This window comes from Motacilla alba, chromosome 4 (assembly GCF_015832195.1).
Source record: "Motacilla alba alba isolate MOTALB_02 chromosome 4, Motacilla_alba_V1.0_pri, whole genome shotgun sequence".
NCBI classification, from domain to species: Eukaryota; Metazoa; Chordata; class Aves; order Passeriformes; family Motacillidae; genus Motacilla; species Motacilla alba.
This window is the reverse complement of record NC_052019.1, coordinates 3,846,034-3,868,242: the sequence shown is the minus strand read 5'-3', so window position 1 is coordinate 3,868,242 and position 22,209 is coordinate 3,846,034. Positions and strand designations below refer to the sequence as shown.

At 39.6% G+C, this 22,209-nt stretch overlaps 1 protein-coding gene across 5 annotated transcripts in view; it reads right to left on the bottom strand.

Annotated features, from left to right (window-relative positions):
* The window catches only part of CTNNA2 (catenin alpha 2), a 464,788-nt gene that overhangs the window by 108,200 nt on the left and 334,379 nt on the right, over positions 1-22,209 (bottom strand). For all 5 annotated transcript variants that reach the window (XM_038135460.1, XM_038135463.1, XM_038135459.1 and 2 more), the window contains one exon: positions 8,499-8,579. In XM_038135460.1, coding sequence (XP_037991388.1) covers positions 8,499-8,579 — 81 coding nt within the window. The remainder of the gene's footprint in view (positions 1-8,498; positions 8,580-22,209) is intronic.

Below are 22,209 nucleotides of genomic sequence, written 5' to 3'. Positions count from 1 at the left end.
AAGCCAGCTTCCACATTTCCATATTCAAGAGCACTGGAGTCACTGCAGGTGAAAATCAAACCTATTGAGCAACAAGGAAAAGGTGCTGAGTTTCTCACAAGCAAGAGCTGATGCCACAGGTGGCCTTAAGTTCACAAAGGTTTAGATTAATTTGTGGCTGGCTCCCTTTAGAAAATGCCAGCATTTTGCCAAGATGTATTTTCATGCAACAGAATGGGGCATTCTCAGCAATAACACTGCACTTCCCCTTGGAAACAGCCAAAAACTCCTCCTTGGTAATACAGCACAGACGCCTGTGGATCATTTGAGTAAGTGTGACCTTGCTTCAACTCTGCCTTTGCAAAAGAAATATTAATAAACATTCCTGCCAGACTAAATTCTGAAGTTACAACGTCCTTGGATATTCTGCTACTACTTCACACTTGCATGAAGCTTTGCATTTTCAGAACACTGCAGCAACTCTTACAAACTCTCAGTGTTATGTGAGCTCGGGAAGGTCTGTGACCCTTTTGTTCCCTGTTTTCCTCTCTTATTTAAATTATACAGATCTTGAATTTAAAAATAAGGTCCCCTTTGGGATTTATAACCTTATGTCCTCTTGTTTGCAACAAAGGGCACATCAGAGAAGGAGAACACAGTTTCCCAGCCCCCCCAGAAATGCACTGATTGCTGCATTATTGACTGGCTCTAGTGGACAGCTGGAAAGCCAAAGGACTCCTCACACAAACCTTCCTTTAGGGTGCCTCAATTAGAAATCAGATTGATTTCTAATTGAGATTGATTTCAATCAGAAATATGATTGATCAGATTAGAAATCATGGCTCCCTACGTATAAAGAGCTTATGCAAGACATATCCTCAAAACCCCAAGTCATGCTCCAGAGATGAACTCTCCAGTAACTGTCAGGAAAGCTGAAGGAAAACTACTTCTTTATATCACCACCTGATTTCTATAACTGACATCAGCTGATGTGAATGTTCAAAGATCTCTCTTTCCTCTTCCCCCTACCCCCTCAAGTATGAGTTTTTTATTTCTTTGGGTGTGCTTCTCAATGTCTTTGGGAAGCTGAAAGGAGTTTGTTATTTAGTGTATATTAAGTTTGACTAGAATTGGGTTCACTGTTTTCCACTAAAGATTTTTTTTTTCTTTTTGAGCTATTATGCTTCCCTTGGGCTTATATCTTAATATTTAGATGCTGTGCACCTCCTAATTCTGGTACAACACGGAATACCTCAACTGAGGTAGCTTCACCTTCAGAAGCAACTTTATTTTCCGAGCTTCAGATCGTTCTTCTAAAACTGGACAGTAAGTCTTGCTTATCTACACAGAGCACAGTAAAGAGGATAAACAAAAAAATTAAGTCAGTTAATCATGCTTTAGAGCACCAAGATTTAATTTCCAGGTGCTGCTGGCCCTCCCTGCAGCACTTGCAAGTCATCCGGTCTGGGTGTGAGACAGCAGCTTTGCTGCAATAACAGGATGATAAGATTTCCTCTTTTGGAGGAAGGCCTGTGTTCTCCTCAAAGAATTTACATTCTGTGAAGAAGCAACCTCTGCATATCTTTGAGTAGAGAGATTTAACCCATAGACTGAAAAATTATATAAGTGTCTATCCATAATATAATTGACATTGTATGGGTTAGCTGTGATAAAATCTGTTCCAACAGAACACATTCTTCCAGTTTAGGTATCCTGTCAGTCTAATTCCATGAGTTAATATTCACGCTTTTTATTCTGAGAGTCCTTCTAGAGTCTACACCAATTTTTGGCAGGCTTCAAAGTGCTAAACTTTTCTCTTTTTTTTACCCTAAATAGCATTCATAAACAGTGATACAACCTAATCTACGTGGAAGTGAGTAACAGAAAGAGCAAATGGAGACACTGCTGCTCAAGGAACAGAGGGAGATGATAAATAAGCTTAAGAACATGCTGAAGACTGGGATCTAGTTCAAACTGGTGTAACCCATATTAAACAAAGGACAGCAAATTGCAAGTCCTTTCAGAGACCTACGAAGCTGATAAAAGCTGAGTACGATCAAGTTGTCCCCAAGGTCTTTGTTTTACCAAATTTGCACAAATAAATTACAGGAGGTATTTGGTCTCATCAAACTTTAGGCTTTTGCAAGCTTGACTTGGAGCCTAATACAGCTACTGAAACACTACTGTCAAGGATTTAATGATCATTGTGGGTGCCTTCAAACTCAGGATATTATGTGACTAAAGATGAAATAAAAATTGTAGATTGAAGGGAGGGATGTTAGAGAATATGGCTGATAACAGGCTGATGAAAATCATGCCCAGAGTCCTCCAAGTGTCTTACAAAGGAATTTGCAAGAGCCCTTCTGAGCACAGGGGAATGTAAATGACTGATCAAATATAAATAAGGGTCATGAGAAAGGATGTACTTACTGCTTTATACATAAAGAATTCATTAGAGGTATTAAAAGGGCAAATATAACTTGGATTTTTTTTATTTTAAATTTTGGCTTCTGCAGAGTGTGTGCCTGGTAGAAAGACGCCACAGCACGGTCACTATTAATATCAGTTCATGCCTACATGGCCAAACCTGATCCTGAGTACTCCAAAGTGTGTCCCCATTCCTAGGACACTGATAGTGGCTATTGGAAAAAGCAGCCACTGAAAAGAAGCAATCAAAATACTAACCCATCACAAAGAGGGAAAACTCATCTAAACCAATGCAGAAATCTTGGAAAGACCTCTCTTACAGCTTTCAGCCTACCAAGGAGCTCTCATTAAATCACCAGTAACAAGGACAAACCCCAGATACACCTGAAAGCCATTTTTGAGAAATCATATAGAAAAACAAGCTCTGTGGCACTGTGGAAATCACATAAGGGGTTTATTTATGAGTAGAAACCTCCTAGGGTTATACAATACCAATGTTAGTGCAGTTGCAGACAGCAGAGGAGAGCAGAACCATACCCTGGGCTTTACTTTCTGGACTGGTGTTCTGAGGGAATGATGCTCCTCACAGAAAATCTGCCCCTTTTTTTTTTTTTTTTTTTTAAACACATATTAATCAGTTGGCCAATTTTTAAAACCATCTGACAAAGAGAAAAGATCTTAAGGATGGTGGATAGCTGGAGTTTGATGGAAAACTGTCTGGGTAGGGAAAGAGTAACCCAAATCAGTCTCCTGGGGAGGGAAATTTGTTATGTGAAGTCAGAAGCTGGCTGGCCAGAGTACCCACACAGGAACCAGCTGAGCAGGAGGCAAAAGCCGCCCATCACTCTCTGCCTTTCACCTGGAGTAACAAATCAGCCTCAGATGATGAGGAATGAGCAGGCAGAATGATGGGGGTGAGAAGATGAGAGAAAACATGAGAATCAAGGACCTGAGATAACTGTGGTAGAAAGCAGAATTTCATTAATTCAGGTGTTCACAATTCTGGTTTTCAGTCCTGTGTCTACACAACATGGAATCCTCAGAGGTTTATCGGATGCTGGCTAGAAAAGACAATCTGAGAAGAGGGAATTTTTGATAAAAAGAAGTGCTAAAGCGGAATGTTTTGCCTCAGACAGTGGTGTGAAGAATTCTTTTTTTCCATATTCAAAATCACCACCTTAGCTCCTACTTGTAAGTAGCTCTAAGACAATGTTGATGTTATTCTGCTTTTTGTGTACCTGTCCAAAAACTTGAGCTGGATTTCACCCAACAACACACAAAGGCCACAAAACTATAATCAGGTGGCAAAAAAATGCATTTTTGATACTGCACACAGAAATTTAGTTTTCTAAAAGTAAGATTAATTTCTATTAGGCATCCATTCCATTAAAGTGAAATCCTAGGACGTCAGACTAAATGTTCAAAAGAATTTATCAAAATGCAACTGGTAATGCAGATATTTCAGGACTTTCTACTCCACAGTTCCTATTAATATATATGTTTTAATGAAGTTTTGTTGCCTAAAACTGCAAGGAGAAGCAGAAATCCAACATTAAAAAAATACAGTACTTATATTTTTTTTCTTTTTTCTACTTTCAGATGAAATATGAAAATTTAAAACCGAGCAAAATTCTTTGAAACAAAGGGAAACCTCCTTGGCCATTATAAAAATGAGGGTTTAATTTTTAATATTTATTTATATGTAAATATTTGTATTTTCAATGTTAGGCTAAAAATAAATTAATAATTTTCAAAATGAAAACTGGAAACTGCTGGAAAAAAATCCACACTAGACTTTTCAAAGCTCTCAGGCTTCTTAAAAAAAAAATCATTTCAAAAATTAAATTTCTGGATAATTTCTGCAAGTTTTCCAGTTTTTAAGAAAATTTCTGTGGAGAATTTATTTCATGCAGTATTTCTAAGAAGCTTTAGTAATAACATAAACCTCATTCTGTAGGAGTTGGATGAATTCTCCTTAACAGCTGTATGAGAGTATCATTTCCAGTACAAACTGAGAATTGGTGGGGGAAAAAGAAATCTTAATTCTGTCCAATTCCTTCCACTTGGAGGCACAGGAAGCCTTGAATGGGCAAAAATGGAATAATCCAGGCAGGCTGCTGTAATGGCAGCACAGATGGGTGGTATTTAAGGCAAAACAAATGGTTTTGGTTACTCCACCTCGAGTGGCTCATGCAGAATGAAGCAGCTCAGCTCTCAGGGTGGCAGGGGACAGCAGTGGTGGTGACAGCACAGCAGCTGCTGCTCTGAGCTGTGACTCCAGGGGCTGTGACCAAACCCTCTGGTGTGTCCTTCCTGCCTCTCTCAGTGTCACCCCAGGGCTGCAAGGCTCGAAATGCCAGGAGTCCCTGCTGCCTTGGGGTTACCTGTGGCTTTTGAACTCTTGGGTTGGTGTTTCTCTTTCCTCCTATGAAGGAAAAACTAGCAAAAGAATTGGAATCAACAGCACCTGCTGCCGGCCTGGCTTGCTGTACCGCATGCCTTTGTTGCCTTTTGGGTTTTGTCTGTATTTTTTAACTACAGGCTTGCATGCCAGTGGGAAAAAGAGATCCCAAATCTTGCCAAATGTCACAACTTCTTATCAGATCCAGTGCTTTCTCCAGCTTGTTCAAAATGAAAGGCTGATTCAGCCTGGAGGAGAGAAGGCGTCCAGATCTTCTAGCACCTTCCAGTGCCTAAAGGCGCTACAAGAGAGCTGGACAGGGACTTGTGGAAAGGGCATGGAGTGACAGGACAACAGGAATGGCTTTACACTGCCAGAGGGCAGGGTTACAGAATCACAGAAATTTTAGAGTTGGAAGGGACCTCTGGAGACCATCCAGTCCAACCCCCTGTCAAGGCAGTGTCACCTGGAGCAGGTGACACAGGAATGTGCCCAGGTGGGTTTGGAATGCCTCCAGAGAGGGAGACTCCAGGGCCTCCCTGGGTGGCTGTTCCAGTGCTCTGCCACTCTCAACATAAATAAGTTCTCCCTCATATTGATGTGGAACTTCTTGTGTTTTAGTTTATGGCCATTAGTCCTTGTCCTGTTCTTGGGCAACACTGGAAAGGGTCTGGCACCATCCTGTGATTCCTGCCTTGGAAATATTTATAGGGATTGATAAAATCCCTCTTATTCTCTTTTTCAGACTAAACAAGCCCAACTTCTACAGTATCTCCTCTTAAGAGGGATCCTCCAGACCCTTCATCATCTTTGTGGTCTCTGCTGGAGGCCACAGTACCTGCTTGTTTAAATTGCACTGAGGAGCCTGGGTTAGATTTTAAGAAGAAATTCTTCCCTGTGAGGGTGGGGAGGCCCTGGCACAGGGTGCCCAGAGAAGCTGTGGTTGCCCCTGGAACCCTGGAAGTGTCCAAGGCCAGGCTGGATGGGGCTTGGGCACCCTGATCTAGTGGAAGGTGTCCCTGCCCATGGCAGGGGGTAGAGATGGATAGAGATGGGTGTGAGGGTCCCTTCCAACTCAAACCACCCTGTGACTCCATGAAAATCCAGTAAGGAATGGCAGCAGTAAGCCATGGGCTGGTGACGTGCATCTGCTTCTTCCAAGAACCTGCTCAGTCTGACTCAGCTTGATGTTCTTACTGGCAGTTTATAGTAAGAACATCTAATTAGATCTCCATAATTGTTTCCCTATTCCCAGGAGAGTTTAAATGATAAGTTTAAAAGATGTAATTCCATCAGAATAAGAAATATTGAAGTGACTGCGAATGGTGAGGTGGAATTTTAGCACCATGTGTTCCATCCACAATCATTTCCCATGTCTGCATGTTATGCAGATAATGAAATCAAATCTCCCAAATAGAAAGCTAAGTGACCTGGGGAGAAAATGAAAAATCAGTCTTAGATGGGTGAATACTGAAGACTTGAAAGGGAGCCTGACTACCAATTGGGAAAAAAAAAAATCTATCCATTTATCTATATTATTATTTTTCATCACCAAAACGCCTCTTGTAGGTTATCTAGTTTTATGGTGTTAACATTAAACATCCAAAGTCTGAAAAGCAAGCTTTAAAAGGGATTCACTAAGACAAAAGGCATGATGATATTCCAAGTTGGTTGTCTCTCCAATGATTTTGCCCAGAATAAAAAGACTGAAATAGTGGGACACTGTAACCTCCACTGCAGCTCATTTCCTCTGAATCTTCAGGCCCCCCTCTCCAGCCATCAAACCAAGCCCTCCGTGACACCCTCACATTCTGGAATTTAGCAGGGAGGGCACAGGCAGGACTGGGCAGCCACACACAGATACTGTGCTGATTATATTCATGTGATGAAGCAGAGCATTGATCATGACTCTGAAAGATCATGATTTACAGTCAGAATGCACATTGTTGAAAGCAGACTCCATCTTCCTCTATGTTTGTGCAAAACCCAGCACAATTATGATTTAATCTTGATTAGTTTACTAGCAACTGCCACCATTTAATAAACATTATACCTACGTGATTAACTTCCATAAATATCAGAAACTGTACTACAAGCTTCATCTCCAAGCGGGAAAATACAATCTCCATGCTTCACTTTACCCACATCCAGAGTTCCAACCTCTCTGAGGCTGAACATTCCATGAGGGTGAATACACATGAGAAGCACACAGCTTACTAAGACAGGTGCCATTTTTATATCACGTTTCAGAGTAAATTTGGCTGTAGGGATGAGTAATTCAGGCAACTGCTGAGAGCCTCACACAGAACTCACTCATGTGTTAGTCTGCTACTTCCTTGAAGCAGTGAGAACAGGGGTGGGAGGCAACACATGGTCCCAGCTCCACTGCAGAGCCGAGGATCCCACAAATTTGGAGGTCAGAACAGCAGAGATCTTTCTTCAGTCATTAGCTGAGCAGCAGATGTGATGCCAGGCTTTATATAGGAGACTCAGTGATTCATATTGTCTGTAGGTCCACTGCAATGGGTTTGTTATTTGGCAAAATAAGCTCTGAGAAGATGATCTTCAAACATGTCTGCTAAAGGTTAAGGAGGAACTGAAATGAGCAGAATTTTAGCAGCACAGAGCACTGATTTCAAAATGCCTACAGGGGCCACTCTCTCCAAAATTACCATGCTGCAAATAGGTACCTGAAGATATATTTAAATCTTTACTTGGTTTGGCAGTTTTCTGGATTTAGGATCATTTTCACAGAGGCCAGGTAGAATTTTCATTTTTTTTTTTTTTTAATTTTTTTTTTTCCGAAAAATGCAGAACTGGGATCACCTCAAAGGGAGAAAAAGGAGCTAAAAAGAGGCAATCTGCCCTGCCTTAACTTGAAGGTGTAAAGAGAAACCTCTCCCTTCTGGTTGCCAATCTCCTTTCACTTCTTTTCCATCTCAAGCTTTTCGAATTAACCTTTCTTTCTTATCACAAAACACAATGATAAATGTAATAAAGAAAGCCAAAATATATGGTTTGAACTAGGTTTTGTGGTTACTCATAAACCATAAGATAGTTTGGGTTAGAAGGGGCATTTAAAGATCATCTGGTTTACTTCCCTGTGCCATGGCCAAGGCCATCCTCAATGAGATCAGGTTGCTCAGACCCATCCAATCTGGCCTTGAGTGTTCACAGGGATGGGGCATCCACCTCTCTGGAAAAACTGTTATTTATTATGACTTTCTGTATCTTCACAGGATCTTTACTTAATACAGTACCTTGGAGGATCTCTTTGAATATATTTTACTCTTTACTCTTACATTTTACTCTTACAATTTTTCATATTCTGCTCATCTTTCCTGTTACTCCAGTGAGAGTATTCAAATAAAACACAAATAAGCACATATGCCAGTGTTTTTATGACTGGGGTTTTTGAGCTGCCAAGGCAGGGAAGGTCTGGACAATCTGCCTCCCCTCCCACAGGGAAAGACCATTGGGGGTTACACTTGGAATGCATTTCTTTCTCCCTTTTTTTTTTTTTTTGTCACAGGAAATGTTGCTACTTTCCTTAATGTCATGTGCAATGCAGGGCCATGTCTAAATGAGGACACCAATTCTTTATAGCTCCTCATGTGGCAAAACCAGTCTGAAGCTGGAAAGCAATGATTTCCCTGGAAAATCAGGAAATACTACCAAAAGCAGGGCTCACCTGTCTCCGAAGGTCTCGTGTTTTCTTGGTCATCTTGTCAATGGCAATGTTGAGTGGGTCTCCCTTCTCCTTCCTTCCAGTCTGTTAAAAACCCAAAAATTTTAGAGTTAGAGAAAAATTCTCTAGGCAATATAAACTTTAAAAAAAAAAAAAAATAGTAAGGATTCATCAAAGGAAATTATTGCAGCCTTTTTGTTTGCTACCATCAAGTTGTTATTTCCAAAGTAATGTTTTTAACATGTTTATGTGCAGGAGGCACAGAAGATTATTTTAGAACAATCCTAAAGTGATAAGAACAAAGATTAAGGTGACTCACCGGAGAGTTCAGAACTTTTCCACCAATAAATTATGTGCATATATTATAGCTAATACTCCAAAAAATCTGGCAAGACCTTTCACTATAAAATGAATATTAAGAGTTTCTAATCTCCATCCTGCCAAGCACTGGGAATGTTAAACATGATAATAAGCAGCAACACAGCTTGAGGACAGAAGGAAAATGGTCCCTACGCCTGTAACAGGAATCATATTGGCAGACATTGGGTTCAGTATAAAGAAGAATTCCACTTAAAACACTTTCCTGCAGGAAGTCTCAAAGCAAAACTCCTCATGAAGATTAAAAAAGGGGGAAAAAAGCCTTTTGTGTCTCATAACCAATGGGGGGAAAATAAGGTTTTCAGATTCAATGGCACAAAAAGCATTAAGTGACTTTGTTAGCTGTATTACCTTTCTCTTAAGAGCAAACTACTTCTCTAAAGATTTGTCACATCTTTTGCACATTGAACTCTCTTTGAAAGCTTTTCATCAAGAATCAAAATGATCTTCCATTCTTTCTGGCAGTACTCTTTCCTTCCCAAGGCTGTTTTCAAATGCTTCTATTTAGAATTGTTCCTTGCATATGATTAAGAGCGATTTTCTCTCTCCAGCTGAGTCTAATAGCACACGTTTCTGGGAGCTATTGAGAAGTCACTTTTGGGGTGGGATGGGGATTAAAGACACCCTTTCAATGATACCCTCTCACATGTACAGCACAGTTATCAGCCCTGCATTGGCAAGAGGCCTCTGTTCCAGTCTTTGCTTTAGGCATTCATTCCAGAGAACGCCTGATTTCTGTTACTGCCTGTAATTCTAATTATGACACGAAGCCAAAGCTTTTATGATCATTTAAAAATCCATAAAACCCATCCCCTTTTTTTTTATTTAGAAATTCAAACATAACACTATCAAGTGCCACCAGAATTTAATACAAAACATAAATTTACCTCTTAGCTTTCTAAAAAGGATCCATTACAAATTCTGGAGTTAATCACACAAATTGACACCAGAAAACAGAGAGAGAATGCATTTGCTATCACACAAGAGGAGGCATCTGTGTCACCCGCTGATATTTTTATCTCACTTTTCTTGTGCTCATCCTTTGACTGAGTTCTTCTGGTCCCCAGCTGAAGAACCACATCTCTTTAGCCTGAGCAATGTCAGCGCAGGCTTTTGGTTTCAGATGTCCCAAATTCAGTCCCTGGTATTTTGTTCAAGACACCAGATGTCATATGTGCACACAATCGAGCCTGGTTTTCGAGCTGAAATTTCACAATAAAGCTGAGGCAGAAAAGTTCAGTTTGGTTCAGGAAGCCTCTCCTGATTTTGGAACAGTACATCAGGGACTGCCAGATGAGCCAGTTTCAGCCAGGTTATAGTGTGTTAGACTACAGAGTTATAGTATAAGAAAACTTAGAAAAAAAGAAAATTACTCCAGCTGTGTGCGGTGCAGTTGCTGAACCAAGTTTCCCTGCTGACATTCATGTTCTGGGATGCTTTATTTTCCCAGTCAAATAATTCAATTTATGTAATAGTCTTTAAACTCTTTCTTATCATTATTTAAGCTTTAATGGATTGGCTTAGAAAAATCCACAACCACAGAAGACATGTTAAGACTTTTTTTCTTTTTTTTAGGGCAAAGATAACCTTTGTTCGTCACTTCTTCTTTCCTTGTTTTTAATAAAATTAGGGAATAATTTGCTAAATAGGCCAAAATTCCTGTGAGACTAGCACAATGTGAATAATCAAAGAGAAACACCAAGATGCTTAAGACTACCCAGGGATGGTATTTTACAGGTCCCAAATAAAACAAGTGGTTCACAATTCCTCTTCACTGATCTCACGCAGGGCAGATATATTTTGTATTCACCACCAGCATGGTGAGGTCAAGCAATTAATGCTTGGCACCCACTTAGGGGGTCAGAAAGTTGTCCTTGAGCAGGAACTTGGGAATCCTTCCAGGGTAGTCAGCTACGGGATACAGTGACAGTAAATACATTAAGCATTTGAGAAACTGCACCATTTAGAGGAAAAGGCTCCTGGGCATTGGAAATAATAATAATAAAAAAAAAAAAAAAGTAGAAATTTTGAGATTGACCTCAAAGTTTGTAATTTAGGTTCCTAATCTGGGTGTTTTGTATATCTCAGGTGGAAACTCTCACTGAGAGCAGGCTCATGTCCAACACTCCTCCTAAACCTCCCTTCAAATCAATCTCATAACTTTTCGACTCCAGTTTTAAATAAACATTGTTTATATAAACAGTGGCCCTTAAGGTACATCCTATTGTGAAACACAAAACAACTGGGAACCCTTCTGTGACCCTTAGGCCACACAACACAAACTGTCCATATCCATCTGGCCAGTCCCTTGTCCCTCCAAAGCTGAGCAAAGCCTGTTCCACATTGCTGCATGCAATTGCCCAAACTGTGCCTCAGTGCTGCCTGAGATGCTAAATAGGATGTGCTGGAAAACTAAACCAAAACAAGAGATCCAGTTGAGCTCTCTCAGTGGCAGTATTTTATTAACTCACACAAATATGGCTGAAGTCTCCCATTCTGCACCATTTTCACTTATCCAGGATATTTTAACTGACCTTCACCTGTTACTTATAAAATGGCCTTTTAGTCTGTATATAAACCCCCTTCTTCAGCAAATGATTTCAAAGAAATTTGTTTAGTAAATCACATTATTGAAAAATAACTAGCATGGCATGTGATGCTACACAGCTTCAGGCAGGTCTGTCAAACACCATCTGCTCTGCGCTGAAAATATAAGTTTATTAAAGTTTATTTATTTAAGTCCTTAAATACTCTTATTTTATTGTTGCTTTGTGATAAATTTTTGGCCTTCATTCCTAGAAGGGATAGAAAGGAATTTATTGGTTTCCTGAAAAAATGAAAAAGCTTGGTATTGAGCCATTTGCCATTTCTCTGTTAATCTTTCTCTGCAAAGGGAAGAAAGATACTTTGGGATGAAAAGGAAGTAAAAATTGCTGCTGGCATTGGGTTAAAAGGAGAAGGAGGAGAAATGCACAGAACTCCTTGAATGCCAAAATATCTGTATTCAAGTTCCTATGGACAGAATTACATCTATTCACGGTCTAATGAGGAGAACTTTGCAACAGGAGAATATATTAATCAAGTCCCTGATTTCTTGTGACCAATAACAGCATTTGCATACTGCTTGTACTCGAGATATTTTCAAACAATTTTCTCAGTCTGAGTTGCTTCCATTCTAATTCCCTTAGAGCTTTTCCCTGCCCATCTGATTTATTTTCAGTTCAGGATGAGCCAATTCCCACAGGCTCTGACCAGGGGCTGTGCTGGCTGCAGACAACCCCAGATCAGGAGAGGATCTTCCACTGCATTTCTACCTTTATGTTTCAGCTCCCTCCCAGGTCACTCAATGTCAGATCTAACTCCCTGAATATAGTATTCTAAAGTTTTTAAGCCTGATTTGCCAGCTGACATGAGAAGTTGTGTAGTTTCTCAACACATCCATGTCTGGTAGTGGAAGAAATCAAGGCACTGACTGTTCTGTTACTCCAGAAAATGGCTACAGTCTCAACCAGTGTCAAGAGTATTACCTGAACAATAAAGACAGAACACAGGCATTTATAGCAAAGTCTGAAAAGCCTTACAGGTAAAACTGCATGGTATTAAGGCTAGAATTTATTTATACAGGGAACTTCATTTGGTTAGGAAATGAAATCAAATAAGAACAAAATGCACTTAAGGATGGTGAGAAATTTCAGTGTCTGCTGAACACTAGAAAGATCTCTGCTAAGGTATAGCTCTGGTTTTACTTTTTACAAAGACCTTTCCCTCTCCTTCCATTTTTCCTTTTTACACTTTAAACTGTTAGAGTAAAATATTAAACTCCCAAAATATGTATCACAACTATTAAGGACATTTACATCCCACGATTTGCTCATTACAGAACTCTTTTGATCAGCATGAGGTACTTAACAGGACATTTTTCTAACCCTAGAGAATATCACAGATCCAAGACAAGGACAGTCAGGCCAATCAGCCCAGAGACTCAGTGCATTTTAGATGAGATATGGTCAACCTTGGAAGAAGATGCTCCAGACTGAAACTGTGTTGTTGGTTTTTAATAATTCCAGATACCACTAACGAGGAAATCACAGAGCTCAAATTTCAGTACATGAAACAAATGGAATCACTACTACTAAAATTATTATGATAAGGAGACATGTTATTGTAATGAATATCCTTGCATTGAAAAGTTAGGATCACCTAGAGATGTTGGAGAAGCAAAGCCAAGACTTTGAGCACGTTATTATAAAAAAAAGCCAGATAAACAAGGCTGACAATGGTAAACTATAAAAGAAAGGGATGGAGTGCCAAGAAATACACAAAAACTGGGGGAGCTTCAGGCTACAAAATAATGTCACAGACAAAACCCCAGTGAGTATCACAATAAAGGAGTGATTGTTAGAGAACACTATTTTCCTTTAAAGTTTGTAATTTAGAAGCTCAGGGTTTCAATTAAACAGTAACAATATTAATAACAATAATCAATGTAAGATGTTTTGGAACCACCATTTTCATACATTCCTCTTTTTTCTCTGCTGCTTCAGAGCAGCAGCCAAAATATCTGGGAGAGTCAATCTCCTCAAACATCAAGTGTTGCATGTCCAAGACACCCTCACTACTGTTTCAAGTAATTTAGCCTCCAGGAGACAGCTGGAAAGATTATCTATTGATCCAAAAGCTACCAAACACTGATCTATTTTTATATTTTCACCATCCCCTAGGTAGAGGGCTCCATTATTTACAGGTTATTCAGAACTTCAATATCACAATGTTTTATTAAGGTGTAAATTGCTGCTCAAAAATATATCTGTCCTAATATTTTATTTTAAATGTTGAACATCACTCCTTTAAAACTATGCCAATGCTCAATAGCCCTTTTAAAAGTGATGAAGAGAAGCTTAGTACTAAAAGGAAAAACATTTTGAACAACAGGCTGCTGCATCAGTGCTTTTAAGCAGAAACCTAGGTTTAAACATACCAATACATAGTCACCTTCTGACAGAAGACAATTCATTTTGGATCAGGAAAAGGCTAAACAATATATTCCAGCAGAAGCAGAGACTAAATTTCACTGGAAGTTGAAAATTCTAGCAATTTTCTAAAGAGATGGGTCAGGAAAACAAGTTTAACAAAATCTGCGTGGTTCCTCTAGAGATGAGCTGAAGAAGACTTCTTAAAATAATGAGTTTGAGGAAAGATTGAGTGTTAAGAAGTCTCTTGGGAATGTGGTATGAACATGAATTACTGTTGTACTCAGTTCAGTGATTTTGTCGTATTTTTACTCGTATAAATTATTTTGGTTTTAGAATTTATTCTAAGGAACTGCATTGGAGGTTCTGCAGTCACCCATTTTCCAGCTTCAATTTTTGCTATAGAAACCCCTCCTGTGGAACTAAAATTTGTGCATTCTCATGTCCTCTTAATAATACATTTATTTTGTCAGGTGAAAGAAAAAAAAAAGATAATTTTGTTGTGTAGTAAGGTCTTAAGAGCTTTGTTTATGTGGCTGCAAAGCAGAAAGGCTGAGCCACCACAGAGAAAGGAAAAGACAGAAATTGTGGAATCACAGTATGGTTTGGGTGGGAAGGGACATTAAAGCCCATCTCATTCTACCCCCTGACTTGGGCAGGGACACCTTCCAGTGTCCCAGGGTGCTCCAAGCCCTGTCCAGCCTGGCCTTGGACACTGCCAGGAATCCAGGGGCAGCCACAGCTTCTCTGGGCACCCTGTGCCAGGGTCTCACCACCCTCAGAGAGAACAATTTCATCCTAATATCTGATCAAAACCTGCTCTCTGCCAGTGTGAGGCCATTCCCTGTGTCCTGTCACTCCATCACTTGTAAATGTTCCCTCTCCCTTTTTCCTGCAGGTTCCCTTCAGGCACTGAAAGACCACAAGGAGGTCACCCCAAAGCTTCCTCTTCTCCAGGGTGAACAATCCCAAATCTCTTGTCCTTTCCTCCCAGCAGAGCTGTTGAATCCCTCTGATCATCCTGGAGCTTCCTCTGGACTTGCTTCAGAATTTCCTTGCTGTGCTGGGTCAGCTCTGCAGGTGGGGTCTCACCTGAGCAGGGCAGAGGGGCAGAATCCCCCCTTTCTTGCTGCCCACCCTGCTGTGGATGCAGAGAAATCCCATCTTGGTCACTGAATTACAGCCCCTTCCTTCCACAGAAGTGCTCAGTTCTAGAATGCCACTGACTAAATAATCTGCTCATAAATGTATGATACAGACTGTAAGCTCTCTTTAAATGAAACAATTGCTCTCAGCAGTGTTTAATTACCTCCTGACCAGTGAGTCTATCTGGTTCCAGGGTAGCATGAATAATTACAACTATGGGGAAAGCTGGGGAAGCCACATCCTCGCAATCTCAGCTAGTAAATAAAGTCAATAAAATGAAAATGAACCATGAGCTGGACACAGTATCAGTACCTGAGGTGTGCAAATCTTATCCTTGGCCTGCATCCAAGCAAGTTTTATCTAGGTCTGTACATAATTAAAACTAAGTATGTAATAAAATAAAGAAATAATAAAAACTGTACCCATTAATGGTTGCAGAAGATTCTCCTGTTATATTTTATGTGTGATTTTTTAATGCAGGCCACATCCCCACAATATCTGAATGCCTTCAAGTGGTGAATCGGTGAATTAAATAGTTTGTTTAATATCAGCCATGTGCAGTTTCTTCTTTTAACCTCTCCCAAGTGGGAAAACTTGTGTGTAGGGAAGTATTTTACTTTGGTTTGTGCCATTATTTTTCTTGTTTTGAATAATTCACTTTTGTAGCTACTTCTTGTCTTCTGGCAATAACCAAATAATTCCAGAAACATCATCAGTGGCAGCAGTTGGATTGGAAACGCCATTTAGTATTAGGGCTTGATCATCCTGGTTCCCAGGTGGCAGCTGCTATTATTGACTGATATTTACCCATAATTATGTGCTGCCATCTAAGCTTCCAAAAGAAAAAAAAAAAAAAAAAAAAAAGAACTGGCTGAAGAATTTACATTTAAAATTATTAGAGGCTGCATAAAATGGAGAACTTTTTTCACTCTTGAGAATGAAGGCAGCAACATTTTGGGTTTGGTGATCTTTTCTTTTCTTTTTCAGTTGTAGAGGATACACTGAATAGTTCCGTATTTCTGTGTACTTTTGAACAAGGGTTTCCAACATCCCTGTGGTGAGGACATATTCTTGCTTTTCTAGCTACTAGCCAAGACAGGATTTTACAGCATTCTGAAGCACTGAAAATTCAGAAACAGCATCTGGTGGGATCTTCCTAAGTGACAAAGCTTGTGTAACTACCAAACCTCATTGATTTTTATCTCATAAAACACATGCATTGTTTGGAGGGATTTTTTGACGGGGGTGAAAGCCATGCAGCAATAAGAAATTCTTTCCCCTGGCAAGAATATCCTGCCATCATTACAGAGGTGTGCCATTTAATTAAATTCAGATTATAATGTAGCACTCTCTGTCATTCCGGAAAGCAGTGATAGTGCTCAGGGTGGGACCAACCCATTTAATTTTACCATTCTGAAATACTGAATCAAATCTAGTTATTTTAGCTCCTTCTATATTCAAGATATAGTGGCAGGCATTTTTAGAGCACCCATCTGTCTTGCATATTTATTTTAATACAGAGTACTTATCATCACAGGGGATTGCTTCTCTCCATTGACAGTGGAGGGGAGCTTGAAGCATTTGATGATTAATTCTTAGAAGAATACTGAGTTACTTGATATAAACTGCCATTTAAAAGCTGCAATGAGTGTTCAGCCCTCCTAAAGATCAGGCTGGAGATTGTATCTTGGACAAATGTGTGACTTGCATTATTTTCTTCCAGAGAATAAAAAAAAAAACCAAACTAAAACAGCATTATAAGGGCATGGTTTTTACAAGCTTCTGCAAAAGACATTCTTGCCCTCCTAGGATGGGATATTTAAAAAAAAAAAAATCACCCTCTTCCCACTGTCTGAAAGAAAAACACTTCATAATTTAGTTTCAACATTGAACCTTAACACTTCCCAGTCCTTTCCAAGCTGGCAGCCTGTCACGCATGGGACAATATTGATCCTCAGGGATCAATATTGGGCTCAATAGTGTTTAATATTTTCAAACAGGTAAAAGAGAAGTGGGTAGGCTGAAAAGGTCCAGAAAGGGGCAGGAGGATGATCCAAGCACTGGGAATGCCTAATGTGAGGAAAGGCTGAGGGAACTGGGTCACAGAAACACCACAACTTCATGAAGAAAACCAAAAAGCCCCTCCAGTTCTATCTGTATTTCTCTAATCAGGTAACAGACATATGGCAACATCACCCTAATTTGGAGCTGAAGTTTGCTGATAACGGGGGGGAACAAGGGAATACAGCTGGAGGAGCCAAGAGTGATACCCTGAGAGAGGATTTCTGATTTGTCCTGGAGAAACCTCTGGCAGTGTGTGTGTAATGTGATCTCCGTCCCTGGGAATGCAGGGGATAGGAGTGTTAGCATGCAAATCTACTTCTCATCCTCCTTTCTGTCCCACTGTCCTTGGGAGCTGATGTCTGTGAAGCTTCCCCTCACTCCTTCCTGTTTTAGGGGTGATTTTATAGCAATGTGTGTTAGAATTTTAATCGGGCAGAATATTTCGTGCAGTTAAAGAACATCTTTTCCTCTGCAGTGCCTGCTCAAAGAGGAAAACATCAGGGTTTTCATAGAAGAAACTGCACATTTCTATTCAGAAGATGCTGGTACAGAAAATTGATGCTGTTATGCTTAAATGCTTACAAAAAATAGAATTTTTGAAGAAAGACATGTGAATGATGTAAACTGTTATAAAAACATCAGCCTCACTGAAGCCACACTAATTTACACCAGCTGAGAATCTCCCCACTCATCATTTAAGCAAAATCTTGCAGATGTTTCCATTTAGAAGGTCAGAAATGTTTACTCCAGAATTCAAAATTATTCTAATTTCTTCAAAGACTTCTACTTGCAAAGGGTCCACTACAAACTCCTCATTTAACCACCAACTGCTTTGCAGCTGTAAATTGCAATCTGCTTTTAAATTGCTCCTGGATGCCTTCTCTTAATCTAAAATAATGAGAAGAAGGAGATAGTACACATTTTTTTTTTTCTTTCCATTCAGATATCAAAGCCCTTAGTGAAGAACTATGCAAATAGAAAATGTCAAAATTTACCTACTTAAATACAAGCTTTTGAGAAAAGTCTATTCTATTATTTTAAGCATAATAATGTTCCTGAGTCGTATATAGTTATTACCAAAACTTTGTGTCATGCATTCTATTAAAATTCTGTCAGTGGAAAGGTTCATGCAATATGGGCAACTAAAAAAGAGGAGGGGTAGAGAAGTAGAGAATGTCTGACAACATGTGATGAACATTACTTCACGCATATAACTCTGAAATATATTGACTAAATCTTTGTTATGTGCCTGTCACAGATTAGTGGAAATATTTGTCAGAGCTCTAGTGGAGGTGATAGCCACGTCTGGTATTTCTGTCAGTTTTATGTTTTATTCACTTTTAAGCAGCTTTCTGTAGCTCTTCTCTCCATGGTTGGTTTTAGACTAAAGGGTGCATTAGGAGTCACAGGAATTAAATGCAGGACTTCCTAAGACATCCCAGCATTCCTTGAAATCATCCTTTCAGTGTTTTCCAGCTCTCTCTTGGAGGAATAGGAGAACCACATAACATTGTTTAGTTACAAGCAAAGGCTTTTTCTTCGTTTAGGTGTTCAAGAAAAAGGCTCCATTTGGTAACAACATTTGTCTGGAGTGTTGGCTTCCACAGCATGGACCTTTATGCATTTTTTTTCCAGCAAAGAAGCTTTTTAACCAAATTAGCACCTCTGACAAGTGAAGTGACCATTGGAGGTTCATCAAAGCATTCACATTTACAGGTATAAAAATGAACATTTCTCATGGACATATAGAAGTTCCAACTCTGCCTTTCTATTTAGGTGTAGAATTACTGTCCAGGGCACAAAGACAAGTATTACACAGAATTCAACCTCCCCACATGTCGCCTCTCTGTGCTCTGGAAGCACAGAACTGTTTTGGCTGCACTTACAGTGCTTTGATTAACAAATATCACTGCAAAATAGGATTTCAGCTGGTTGGCTGCATCTGTCACTATGCAATAGACCTCTGGATGAGATGTGTATTGACTATTACATCTGCATTTCTTTCTTTTTTAATTGCATTGTGCTTATATTCCTTGGGTGATCCATGAGGAAACAAGTCGTGTTTAGGTCCAATCAAAAATGCGATCATCAAGGCAGGCAGCTGAAAGTCAATGTCAACTCAATATTTCTACTTATAACAGGGGACTAAATGCTTTATCCAATTAATTGTTAGTTTTTTTCCCCTTATCCTGCCAGTTTCCTCCAGAGCACCCAGGGAGGGGTTTTTTTCTGTGCATTCTCTTTAATAATCCAACTTTCTCTGAACACTTTGTTCCAGTACACAGTGAGACAATATTTGACATAATTTTGGGAGATGTTTCTTGCATCCGGTGAAACCACTGCTGCTTTCCAGTGCTGGACCCCCCTTGGCAGCTGCTGTGCAGCCTCCACAATTACCTGGGGATGTGTCGGACTTTCTGAGGGCATATGTGCCTGGCAAGAAGGGTTTTCACTCTGACACTCTCCTGTGAAAACCCCACCTTCAAGCAAACAATGAGTGTGAGCTTTAATTGCACATGTACCATAACTTCAGCTCCTGTTTGGAATGAATGGAGACAGAGCAAAGAAAAGAACTCAATCCTCATTATGTAATTAAGCTTTCACTTTGAGTACAGGAGTCTTTGTGTCCACATGCTCCTTTGTAGGACATCACAACTGTGAGGCAACAGCGATGAAATAAAAAAAAAAAATTAAAATAAGAAAAAAAAAAGGAGTTTTTAAACTCCAACTCGACTTCCAAAAGAGTTCAAGAGTAAAGGACCAGCTCTATTTTCACAGAGCAAAGCCATGGTCTATTCCTGCCACTGCCTCAGATCAATGTGTTAAGTGATATCCATTCAAATTACTTGTCAGTTTAATCAGAGGAAGTGAAACACAATTACAGGGCATTAGTGTAAAAGCCAGCACAAAATAACAGAATGTCCATGTGGGATATCTGCAGCAAAAGCCTGTTCAAAATAACTCTGTGACATTTTCATCAACAGTCTTTTTTACAGAAAAAGAAACCCTTTGGAAATGCTATTACAAACTAATTAGGCATAAAATAATGCTTTACTTCTACAGACTGATTAGAGGCCTTATTTCCTCTTGTAGATATCAGAAATATTTTTGGCTTTTGTTTTGTTATTAGAATAAAATTAAATATATAAAGACCTTTACTGAAATGATAACTGGTGCATTTACAAAGCCTCTCTGTGCTCTCTCCCAGGTCAGCAGGAGTTTTGCCATTATTTCCACTGAATGATTGGAGCATTCATTTTTCATGGACACTCCACATTTCCATTGAATAAAAGATTTTTTTTTTTCTGGAATCCTCAAGCAGATGACTTGGATTAAGTGGGTGAAATGGGAGCAGAGAAGGGCAGGGATGACTCCTTCTCCTGCTGAAGGCAGGGCTGCAAATTTGGTAGATTCCAAAGGACAAACAAATGCAAACCCCCCTGAAATCCCTGCCTGGACTCCCCAGGTGGGATATGCTGGGGTGGGCACTGTGCCTGGAGTCCCTCTGACTCTTTCACCCCAATCTACACCACAGCTCAGTTTCACTGGAATAGGTAAAAAGGTACACAGTTCAGAGGTGTAAAGGAAATAGGGATTTGTGAATCCCCATGATAGGAAAGTAGATTGAAGCCCTACGTTATCCTCATCAATTAAAATTAAAATATAGGAGGTAGAATAACCTCTATGTGTGTTACAAATTTTTAATTTTTTTAAAAAATAATTTTAAAACCCCTATCAATGCATGCCTTCAGGAAAGAACTGAAAAATGCTGAAAAAAGCCTTCTCCTCCCAGACCTAATTGGAATTTTCAGATCCAGAAGAAATGGGGGCCTGAACTTTACTCAGCACAGTGAATCTCCTGGAATGAAGTGACTTCACTTTTTTTCAAGAGCCACAATGCATAGCCCAGGTCTAGGTGCCCCTATGGTAAAATCACTTAAAATGATCATCTTGTAATTCTGAGCTCAGAGACTCTGAGGACTTTAATTGGATTTGGCCCTTTATCTTCTATATTCATGAGATAGTAATTAATTTGACCATCCCTGCCTGGTCCACAGGGTAATTGAATGAATAGCTCTGCACAGCACATAAATGCCTCCAAAAAGAGTTATTACTATGACTGTGCAGTGTAACAAGTTAACTCTGCCCCGTTGGTAATGATGGCATTGAAATTCCCAAGGAAAGTGCCACTGGAGCCCATCTCACAGCTAATGGGAAAGGAAGAAAGTGAATATGCAACAGGCAAAACCACTGCACAGTTGATACTCTGCCCTTTAAAATACTGACAATTACAAAGTTATCCTATTTTTCCAAGTTTCTTTGCCACACCTTCATCTTCTGGCATTACTAAAAACCTGAAAATACCGCAGAAGGAGTTAAAAGCAACTTAGTTCTTTTGGTAGACTGCCACAAAGACTTCTTGTAAGAAATGAAGTGGAAAAAATGTTAAGGAATGTTAAATGAAATCACAGCAGACTGAAACCTGTGCTTCCAGTGCAAGCCCTGAAATAAATTTGAAACAGATGCTAATTGGCACCACCTTCACTCTGATGTTCATAAATGAAACGAACGAGACTTCAGAGGTGCCAGAGGAAGACCAGCCATCCAAAGAACATTAGAACAGGCTTGGATTTGGTTTGTCAGCTCCAAAGTTATTTATATTCATCTAAGTCATCTAGATCCTTCTGAAAATTCATCCAATGAGACACATGTGCACATTTTTAAAAGGACTGAAAGTCTGTGGAATTGAAATTCTTGAATTACCCTGGATGTGCCTTCCATGAGCAATCAGTTTGGCTTCGGAGGTGAACTCCAGATCTAGGGTTGTACTGAGCTCTTCTCTGCAGGAGATTTTTCCCTGAGGAATGGGTAATGGTTTGTATCAAGACAAACAGGGTTGTTTGCAAGTCTCAGGGCAAGTCATGCACTGCCACAGACATCTGCTGCTGTTTGGAGCCCCTTTTAATGACAAATGCTTACAAAACTAATTGCACGTGGTAAAAGTGCTGACTGACCACTACATCTGGTTTGATCCTTTCCCTCCCAAAATGCCTGATGTTACAAATCAAACTTATTTTTAATATATAAGGATATGAAGCATTTTAAATAGTGTTATTCCAATAATTCAGCAATTTGGCCCTTCTGTGAGTTCAATA